Raw genomic sequence first — 11,019 nt, forward strand, 5'->3', positions numbered from 1 at the left:
TAAGGGTAAGATTCCAAAGGCAGGATGTCAAGTCAGGAAGAATTTCTTATTAGTCCAAGGCTACCAGGAAAGGTGGCTTTAGCTTGGATTCTTGGTAGAAGGAGAATGGAACCAGGACAGATTGTTCACAAAACTATGGAGTTCATTCTCCTGCCAGGAAATAGAGATCCCTGCATTCCTCAGAGTCGATGTAAACTCACTGAGTAAACTGCTTGCAGTTTATGACCTGATACTTATTTACACTGTAGCAAAGCGCCTTTGAGTAAGGGAGCCAAGCCGATGCAGACCTATAACGGAGACAGAACCGGACAGGAAGGGATCAAAAACTTCAGTTCCCAATTTCTCCAGAGGGGGGCAGCAAAGCACCAGCTGGGAATGCGGGAGGAGTTCTATTTTTCTTTGAACTCAAGCTATTTCATCAGAACAAACTGTAACATTAAACGGCAGAAACAGCTGTAGCTCTCTTTATTTGTTTTGATCAGTTTTTCCCTAAGATACATGGATCTTTGAATCACATCCTGGACAACCCACCCAGCAAGGAAAGCCTTATCTCTCTCCAACCGGATCCTCTTTTTTTCTTCCTCCAGAGATCATTTTCCCCAGTTTTGAGCACAATGGCTGGCTGAGAACATTATACAGACTGTTTTCCCAAACAGCCTCCCTGTTAGTCAGTAACATCCACTCAGCCAGTCTGGAACCTTCCGTGTGTTACGTGCCAGGTAGACAATTCTGATTCTTACACAGTCGAGGAGGAAGGAGTCAATTTGAAGAGAGAAAAATAGAAGAGCCCTGGGAAGTGCTTCAGGAATAGTCTGAGAGTGTGTTAAACCACAGAGTTTGGGATAACCAGGCCCAGTGTTTCTAAACATCTTCAGGAACAAATGAATATTTAGTGTTTGAACAGAAAACGACAGAAAGGCAGCCAAATACAAAGACTTCTCACAGATGGTGACAGAAAGGGCAGGGTCATTCGGCCAAAATTGGTGGGAGTGTGGTGACAGAAAGGAAGAGCCAGAAAATGCTTCCAGTTTTCAAGCAGCTGGAGGCTCTGTTGGCCTTGGATAGATGAAAAATTAAGGAGATGGAAAGTGAGAGGGACAGATGCCATAATTTGTGCTGCTGTGAGCTACAGAAATAATGCCAAGCCATTCCAGTACAGCCAAACAGAAGAGGTTAATTTATATGCCACTATATCAAACACACAATCATTTATTTTGTTTGTTTTTTGTTTTTGTTTGGTTTTTTTTTTGTGGTATGCGGGCCTCTCACTGTTGTGGCCTCTCCCATTGCGGAGCACAGCCTCCAGGCGCACAGGCTCAGCGGCCATGGCTCACAGGCCCAGCCGCTCCGCGGCATGTGGGATCCTCCCGGACCGGGGCACGAACCCGTATCCCCTGTATCGGCAGGCGGACTCTCAACCACTGCGCCACCAGGGAAGCCCAAACGCACAATCATTTTATCACATGGTTTGAGCAACAGATTTCTGAACATTCCCTATGTAAATTTTTACATGACGTACATTTTCAAGGGAAATATTTAGAGTACTTTTAACAAAAATTTATTTCCCCAAATGCCTAACATATTTTTAGCAGTCATCACTTATTTGCAAGCTGCTCATGTACCATTTGAAAATGATTCCTGTTTGTTCCTTCAAGCAGGTTCAGTGAGACCTCTATTTGGCCCCATTTTGTGGTTATTTGTTCTAGTTTACTACATGGCCTTGAAAGGAAAAGGCTGAATATCTTTGAAAATAGTTCAAACTTTTCCCCCAATTCAGCCTGGCCATCCTTCCAATTATTTTGACTTAACGAGATTTTACTGTTCTCTGGAAAGGTTAATGTCTCAACGCATGAATTGTGCAGAACACTACATTGCAAAACACTCATGCGATGTAGTAGAAAAAGCAATGAATAAATTTAGAATCAGGTATTTGGGGTGCAAGTCCTAGCTTTGCCTCTACCTCACTATGCAACATTGGATATATTACTCTGCTTCTCTGAGCTTCAATTTTCTCATCTGTAAGGTGACACATCTCTAATACCGTGCTTAAAGAGCTCCACAATTTTATGTTTCTAATTTGATGGTATACGTAAGCAACAGCCTCATCACTGTCAACAAATATTTACTGAGTGCCACTTGTGGTGTGTTTACAGCAGGCTTCGTTGTTAATTAATTATTCCCCTGACTAAACAGACGGCAGACTAAAACAAATAACACCGTTCAGAGAGCAGGGAAAGTTTTATTAGCCTGCACTCAGCCTGGCACTGGGAATGAAAATGTCATTCTTCCCCACAGGTACTGCTTCCTAGGGAGGTTCAGGCCTGTGGTTTTTCATATTATGAACTGTTTCTGTTTTCAGGACTCAGAGGTCTTTGTAGGTTTGCATAAGCGTAAGCTATGGAAGTTCTAGAAACCACCATGTGGGTAATTCTTGTTTAGAGGTCTTCATCTCCCTAGGAAGGAGAGGACTGTCTTCTTACATTTTATGGTAAGATGATGGAGTTTGGGATAGAGGCCTCAGAACTTTTTCCTTCCATAAGGCCATTCCCAGAAGCTTAATGATCCCCAGATTTGTATCTCCAGCATGGACCACCCCCAGGAACATGCACTTGACATCAGCCTGACCTTTAGACCCAAGCCAGTCGCTGCCCTGGACCCTGGGGTTCAGGCCCTGTGTGCCTTCCCATGGTTGTCCAGGCAGGGTTCCCCAAATTGGGACCCGGTCTGTGTGGGTTCTGGTCACCAGAGACGCCTTCCTCAAAATTGTCTAAGTCCCTCTGTAGTGGCTAGGACTGCTCAGGGCCAGCTATGCCATCCGGGAGGGGTGCCCCCAGCCTGGACAGGTCAGCATGGGACCCAGTCCCGGTTTCTTCCCTTCTAGGTGCTCAGTGACAATGTACACCTCTTTCCCATGTCTCCCACTTCCACCCCAGTCTGGCATTGACCAAGGGCCCCAAGGAGCCCTGGGCCTCTTGTTGGCCCCGGTTCCAGGAGGGGCAAATGGTGACAGGAGAGCTCCTGCTGCTGGGTACAGTATCTCTGTCCCGGAATCCGGTGAGATTGGGCTGCCCAGTACAGTGCAGACTGTGTGTGACTCTTCTCAGACACAGGACAAGTTCCGGGCTCTGGGCCGCCAAAGGTCCACCGTCGGCCCTTGCTTTGAGCAGCCTATGGAGGCCCATGTTAGTCCTCACCTATGCGGGTTCCAGCCTCAGCACAGGGTAGGGGGTGGTAGTGGTGGTGGTGGTGAGGGGACACAGCCCAGGGGGACAGCAGGGGTAGCGACAGGTGCTCTTTACCCTGAGCATCCTTCCTCAAACATGGCTACTCCCTCCCCCCCCACCACTGCCACCCAGTGGTCACCCCACCCCTCCACAGGCTCCTCCAGGGGTAGCCATGCCTCAGACCCTGAGGAACTTCCAGACACTGCTCCACAAGGCCAGCAGGCTATGCCTGTCCATGGCCCCTGGCCTCTGATGGATATGGCCCCATCCTGGCCTCCCGGGTTGGTATGAAGTAGTGCAAGACGAGGGATGGACATCCCTGAGTGAATGACCCCTCTCTTCCAGCACTGCCTCCTGTGGAGTTGTGTGGAAAGTGGCTGCAGAGTCAACACGGAGACGTCATGTCCTAGGAAGGCACTGTGTTGGCAGATGCACTCCTCTACATGCACACTGTAAGATTCCCAACAGTAAATTTGCCACAAAAGGAACAGTCATTCAAGGTTCCCACATAAGACGGGCACTGTGGTCACCGTCCACGAAGCACAGCAGTCACCTCTGAGAGTCGCAGAAGCCAGTGTTCACAGGCCACACTGTGGGTGATGTGGTACCAGGAGTCCTGATGTAACCAGCACTAAATCAGTGGGACGAGGGAGCTACAGAAACAAGATCTTATCGTTTCAATACGAACAGTTTCCAAAAAACCATGGCATTGAGAGTAAGAATAGACAGCATCGCTATCTTTTTCTCCCAGTGGAAGATATGAAAGTAGTTCATTTGCCAAGAAAGAATAAGAAGAGATGCTTCCTATTCCTCAGTCGGGAGAGATGAGCATCTTCACAGAAGTACCACTTTCCAACGCACTCTTCTAAACCACATGGCAGATCACCACACCTCACGTGAGCCCATGAATTTTTAAATACATTTTAGATTGGATACCTTTTTAAAATAAAATTGCTTATATAGACAGATATCCCATAAAAACATTCCCCAGAGCCCTCCATGTCCTAGGAGCAGCCATTGTCTGAAGACAAGGTCCTGAGCTTCTCTTGTCCCCCTAAACATGCTCCTCCCACAGCATTTTCCATCTTAGAACATGGCGGCTCCAGCTTCTAAGATTTTGCTCAAGCCCAAATCCTTGACTCCTCTCTTCCTCTCACGCCCACTTTCAGTCCATCAACAAAGCCTGTCAGACCTACCTTCAAAATATATCGGCTTTTCACAACCTTCCTACCATCACCTCCCTGGACCAAGCCACCATCATCTCTCACCTAGATTATCACACAATAAGTTTCTTAAGCAGTCTCTCTGCTTCCTCCTTAGGCTCCCTGCGATCTAATCTCCACAGACTATCAAGAATGATTCTTTGAAAAACTAAGTAGATCATGTCACTCCTCGTCACTTCCAATTGCTTCCTGCCACAGACCCTGAGTTTTGCCTCTCAGATGCCCTTTCTTGGAAGGACAGGCTGCCCAGCTGTGGGTTATATGACCCCAGCGCCCAGCTCCTTCAAGGTCAAAGCTGCAGAGGACCTCTTTGTTCAAGGTCACACCTTCCCTAGGCCAGCCTGTACCTGGTGCCCGAGCAATGCAAGGGTATACAAGCTTGACATGTTGACCTGACAAAGGACAACTGTGCATGAAGGGCCACAGAGGACAAAATTCTCTCCAGAACTCACCACCGGGTGGACCAAGCCATTTCTGGATCTTCATCACAACTCAGTTTCAACCCCTACCCAGTCCTATCTCCTCCTCCCCTTTCACAGGTGCCAGACCTGCATTGCAGCCTGAAGGCTCTACCTGTCATTCCTGGTCCCTCTCCCCTTTAACTTTCATGAGCATTTCCACCCCATCCCACCCTCCAGTCTTGCAATTCTATGTCCTTATTGGCATCTGATTCCCAGAGGACCCAAAACGGCCTCATTTTCCCTCACCACCCCGTGTATCAGTGCACCCTCCTCTACACTCTCTATCCCCCTTACTCTGTTTATTTTTCTCGATAGCAATTGTCACCACTTGCCATACATTTTTTGGTCAAAAAATATTTGTTTTTCACTTCCTCCCCACAAACTAGAATACAAGCTCCACAAGGGCAGAGACTTGGCTTTATTCGCTTTCATACCCACGTGCCTAGAATAATGCCTTGGATGTAGTAAGAGCTCAATAAATATCTGATGAATGAGAAAACAAATACACATTTGGGAGACACCTGATAGAAAGAAGGAAACTTGAATAGTTGCAAAACTACTTCATTGTACTCTTTCGGACATGCAGGGAAAATTTTAGGAGCTGAAAATTTTCGTGATTTGCTTGTTACTTCCAAATTTGAGTCTTGAACTCAGGGGCCCAGATTCCCATCTTCTTCTTTCCTCCAAAAAGTACACATCTATGCTGCTTCAAATATTTATTGAGCACCGTCTGTGAGCCAGACACAGCTAAGCTCTGGGAAATATGAAGATGAAAATGATACCATCCTGCCTTCGGTCAGCCCCTGGACCAGTGAGGGAGACAGACAAATCCTCACTAAAGGAATTAAGTGCTATAATAGATGTCACAGAGGGCACTGTAGAGGCACAGAGAAAAGCCACTTAACCCAGCATTAGGGAGGGCTAAGTTACCCCAAGGAAGCCCTGAGAAACATCTGCATCCTGCTCACCTCTTTCTGTCCTTTGAACAGCCCTTAAGCTCGTTCCTACCTCAGGACCTTTGCACTGGCTGTCCCCTTTGCCTGGAGTGTGGTACCTTTCAGATTCTCACATGTCGGTACCTTCTTGTCATTCATGTCTTGGATCAAATGCCACCCTTTCAGGGATGCCCTCCTGAATACCTTAAGTGTTCCACCCACCCCAGTCCTGCCATCCCCTACACCTTGACTAGATGCTCTGTCAAATGGCCTTGCTTTTGTCCTTCATAGCACTTCACATGACCCGTTGATTGATTGACTGACTGTACTGTCTTTCTCCTCCACCCTGTGCTGTAAGTCCTCTGAGGACAGGGACCTTGTTTGTTTTGCTCTCTGCTCTAGCTCCAGTGCCTACAAAGGGGCCTAGCACACACAAGTGGCTCAACAAGTACGTATGAATAATTATGTGGAAAGGCTTCAGTAGAAATACAAATAACAACTAGTAAGTCAGGATGGGGTGAAAGTGACGCAGCACCAGAGGGAAAGCTTTTGCAAAGAAGTGGACTGTCCTGCTCTTCTTATCTCCCCAGGGGTCCCAACATCAAAAATCTTCAAGTCTGGGTGACAGTATATGGGGATTCATTATACCATTCTCTTTACTTTTATATTCTGGAATTTTTCATAATAAAAGAAGTTAAGGAAACCAAAGTCTTGGGGCCGAGTAGGTAGTGTAAATGTAGGAAGCAGCTCCGTCTGGGGGCCAAAGGTGGGACCTGGGGTAAACTGAAGACAGCAGGCTCCACACAAAGACATTCAGGTTCCATTTTTCCCCCAAACTCTGGTGTGGTCTGAACTAAATGAGCTGGAATTCACCAATTTGTGACCCCTGAACAGCACAAGCTAAGTCATGGATCCTAAACAATCTATTCATTCAATACTGAAAAATTTTACAAGAAATGCCCAACCATCTGGAGACCAAACCTCAGTAATATTGAAGAATCAGGCTCTTTTCCAAGACCTCGCTTGTGCTACGGCTCTGTCTAGGGCACACTGCTCATTTCCCTATGGGGAGATAATAGAAAATATGTATTGGTCTCTGGCCCCGGTTCCTGGAACAGAGCTCCTGAAACCCTGTCATTTTCTAAGTGAAAAGAGTACTGAGAGCATCTTTTATTCTACTGAGACAACTCTGGATGGGGGATGGTCACCAGAAAGACCAAGCCATGATTAGAAGCTTGGAATTTTCAGCCCCATTCTCCATTCTCCAGGGACGGGGGAGGGGCTGGAAATGGAGTTAATAACTAACCATGCCGGGCTTCCCTGGTGGCACAGTGGTTAAGAATCTGCCTGCCAATTCAGGGGACACGGGTTCAAGCCCTGGTCCGGGAAGATCCCACATGCCGCGGAGCAACAAAGCCTGTGCTCCACAACTACTGAGCCTGCGCTCTAGAGCCTGCGAGCACAACTACTGAGCCCACGTGCCACAACTACTGAAGTCCGCGCGCCTGGAGCCCGTGCTCCGCAACAAGAGAAGCCACCAAGTGAGAAGCCCGCGGCACCGCAACGAAGAGTAGCCCCCGCTCGCCGCAACTAGAGAAAGCCCGCGCACAGCAACGAAGACCCAACGCAGCCAAAAATAAATAAATACATTTATTAAAGAAAAATAATAACTAACCATGCCTACATGAGGAAGCCTCCATAAAATCCCAATAGAAGGGGGCTCGGAGAGCTTGGTAAACACATCCACACCAGGAGGGTGACGTGTCCCAACTCCTCAGGGACAGAAGCTCCTGCACTCAGGACCCCCCCAGACCTCACCCTATGTATCTCTTCATCTGGCTGTTCATCTGTATCCTTTATCATATCCTTTAATATGCCGGTAAACATGTTTCCCTGAGTTTTGTGAGCCATACTTGCAAATTAATCAAACCCAAGGAGGGGTCAACCTCTGATTTACAGCCGAGCCATCAAAAGCACAGGTGACAACCTGGACTTGCGATTGGCGTCTGAAGGCGGGGATGGGGACAGTCTTGTAGGACAGAACCCATACCCTGTGGGATCTGACACTCTCTCTAGGTAGGCAGTGTCAGGACTGAGTTAAATCGTAGGACTCACCCCATCCCCACCCGGTGCCCAGAGAATTGGATGGTGTGGAGAAAAACCTCCACACATTGGGCGACCAGAAGTGAAGGGTTTTGTGTGAGGAGTAAAGGAGACACGGAGGAAAGACAGACTCACATGTGCGAAACTGAGTTTTCCTATACACCTACCTTCTCCCAGACTCCCTGCAGGGGAAGGGGGTACTTACAGCTCCTCTAAATGATCCACTGCAACTTCCAAGTGTCACTCCCCCACCCCCGGAAAACTCTCTTCTCTTCTGAGGTTCATGTCCTCCAACCCCCCACCCTCTTCCCATCCTTGTTCCTTCAATCTCCGACCCCAGGTCCCTCCACCATAGTCAGCAAGGGCTTCAGCACCTCCTCATGGGCTCTTTCTCTGCAACCTCAGCCTCCAATCAGTCTCCCAGGAAATGACAGCCATGCACGAAGGTGACCCTGCCAGCAGCCCCATCTGACCAGACACTTCGCCACCCTCACAGGTCCCTTCAGCAGAACCACTCTCGGCCACGCCTGGCACTCGGCGTTACCTTCCATCCTGACTTCCCGATCTCTGAGCAGCCTCCCTCTTGAATCCAGGTCTCAGTGGAGCCGACTACATCCAGGATCTCCAATATCTTGAACGTTCTACCAGCATCCATCTAACTTCACTTCTTTTCCTTACATACAGCTGTGTTTTGCAATCTTGGCTAAATATTAGAATCAGCTGGGCAGTTTGTGCGGCTCAGGATGACTAGTCTGCCTTAATCAATGACGTCAGATGCTCTGGGGGAGGGACTCAACCATTATTAGTGTGAAAGTCTCCCCAACGGATTCCAATGAGCAGCCAAGGTGTAGGACCGCTCCGTGCTCCACAGCCTGGGCCTCATGGCTCATCGTTTTAACCACTTTCCCACCAGCACTTTCCTTTCCTCATTCACTTCTTCTTTGCCATGTGCTCCCTAAAAAGCTCAGCCTGGGAGCAGCCCCACTGCACACTTTGCCTATTCTTACATGCAAGCTGCTAAGCTCTGCTGGAGGAAAATCACGAAACTATCCACTTTCTCTGGAGGACAAGTCTCACATAAGGCACTAACCTGGTGGGATTTGAAGCATCCCAGGAAAAGTCATTCCTTTGGGACCCACATTGACTTCTTTAGCCAATAACCTTACCAAATGTATGTCGTTGGGAAAAGTTACAAATATATGAATAAGACTCTGCTTGCGGGTAACGGAAACCTCCTTGAGTTATAGTAGCAGGAGGGTGTGAGTTTCAGATGGAGAGATCGTCCTGGCACTCATGTTAGCAGAATAATTTGGGGAGCACAGCAGAGTCAGTGCTGTATTAAGAAAAATCATGAAATGCTTGGAGCTGAAATAAAGAGGGACCAGTTGTATTCCTGGTACAACTGTACTCGCAGGGGCTGGAGAGACTAGGCTGGTTTGCCAGGTCCTATCATGAGATCAAAGAGGAGGACTTCTCCTTTTGGAGGAAAAGACAAGGTTTGATAAGAGACTTTGGTCTCAGGATTGGCCTCCTCTACAAAGCTGAGGGAAGGGAACTCAACAGAACCACTCCAAGTTCGTGTGTGTCTGGGAGAAAGAGAAGCCTGCCATCTTGGGTCCTGGTTGCATGACTGGTGAGCACTGGTCTTGCTGATCTATCTCAAGCACCAGCGGGGAATGAGCATTGAGGTCCACAGTGTGATGGCATGATCAGAAGGAGAGGGGCCAATGGACAACCCCCCAAGTTTCTAGTTCCTCACGGGTAGAGCATGAGCCCAGTCACCTCCTCCTAAGACCCCATAGTTGGGACCATGGAAGGTGTAAGATTGGAGGTGGCAGGTTTGTCAAGGACCACCAAGGCACGAAGCAGAGGGGCTCTGGGTGCAGAGGAATGTGGTGGGGGGTGGGGAGGCTTCAGACCTGGAGTCACCAGATCTCTCAGAGCCTTCTTCCTGGGTTTGGGCTTGAATTCCTTAAGAGCCTCCACCTATGTCTCTCAGAGACAACAAGCTCCACCTGGAGTGCAGATGATGCCTTCACCTCGGGAAACAACGTTTCCCTTTCTCTCCTCCCGCTCCACGCACTGGAAGGGTCCACCAGGGATGAAGGTGGGCTTCTGTTAGAGAACAGTGCATGCCCCTCCCTCACTCACATGCACAAACACACAAATCCACACACAAGTCAGCAGGCCGTGAGCCTCATGTGTGCTGAGAGGAGGGGGAGAGTTTTGAATCAAACTTGAAGCTTTCAAATGAATCAGGATCTGTGGAGAAGGAATCTGACTGGCAGTTTGGATTCGATGGTCTCTCCTGATCCAATCAACCGTGGCTAAGGGTGGGTCATCTAAGCTAATAATGGCTCCCGGGTAGCCACCCTGTGGAAGAGGGGGTCAGATCTAAGACAGGCAGAGACGGTGAGCGTGGCTGACACCTCAAAAGTTGTTCTCCACGGTTGCTTTTCTTCCCGACTGGAAACTGGGAGACCTGAAAATACTGAGCTTCTGAGAGGCTGAAGGATGCTGCAGGTAGCGAGGAACGAATAAAGATGCAACAGAGAAAGGGAACTCAAAGACACTCCCCTATCTAAACCCAGCCCGCCCTAAACCCAGCCTCAAGCCAGCTTACTTCTGCTTGATTAGTTTTCTTCCCGTAACTTCCACATTTTTCACTGCGGTTTCATGGTCCATTATTTACTTTACTGATATACCCCCTCAGAAATCATCTTTGACTAATATATTACCAGAACAACATATTACTATATTAAAAACAGAAGAGAGAAAGAACCCCACAGAGGCAATCAAATGTCTGGAAGAACATTGAGAAGGTTAGAAAAACTAAAAAATGATTGCTAAGACACATGATAAGAAACACGGGGGACAAAAGGTATAAATACCGTAAGGGGATAGGACAAAAAACTGGAATTCTGTCTGTCGCGTCGTATACCTGGAAAATGAGGGTGATACCTAGCACCGTCATGAAACATATGTATTATTAAAGAAAAGTGTCTCCAGGTGACTGCCCACCTGTTGGAAGCATGTGACTGTCAAGATGAATCAGAGCTGTGGAAATAAACCA

General features: G+C 48.1%; 1 protein-coding gene across 10 annotated transcripts in view; it reads right to left on the minus strand.

Annotated features, from left to right (window-relative positions):
• Positions 1-8,698, minus strand: part of DMGDH (dimethylglycine dehydrogenase) — a 139,963-nt gene extending 131,265 nt beyond the window's left edge. For 3 of the 10 annotated variants that reach the window (XM_067731087.1, XM_067731082.1, XM_067731079.1), the window contains exon 1: positions 8,491-8,696. In XM_067731087.1, the coding sequence (XP_067587188.1) occupies positions 8,491-8,601 (111 nt within the window). In that variant the 5' untranslated portion in view covers positions 8,602-8,696. Of the gene's footprint in view, positions 1-8,490 lie in introns of all 10 variants that reach the window. The other 7 variants (XM_067731084.1, XM_067731081.1, XM_067731089.1 and 4 more) reach the window with 4 other exon arrangements.
• Positions 8,699-11,019: the final 2,321 nt, after the last annotated feature.

This window comes from Pseudorca crassidens, chromosome 3 (assembly GCF_039906515.1).
Source record: "Pseudorca crassidens isolate mPseCra1 chromosome 3, mPseCra1.hap1, whole genome shotgun sequence".
Lineage (NCBI taxonomy): Eukaryota > Metazoa > Chordata > Mammalia > Artiodactyla > Delphinidae > Pseudorca > Pseudorca crassidens.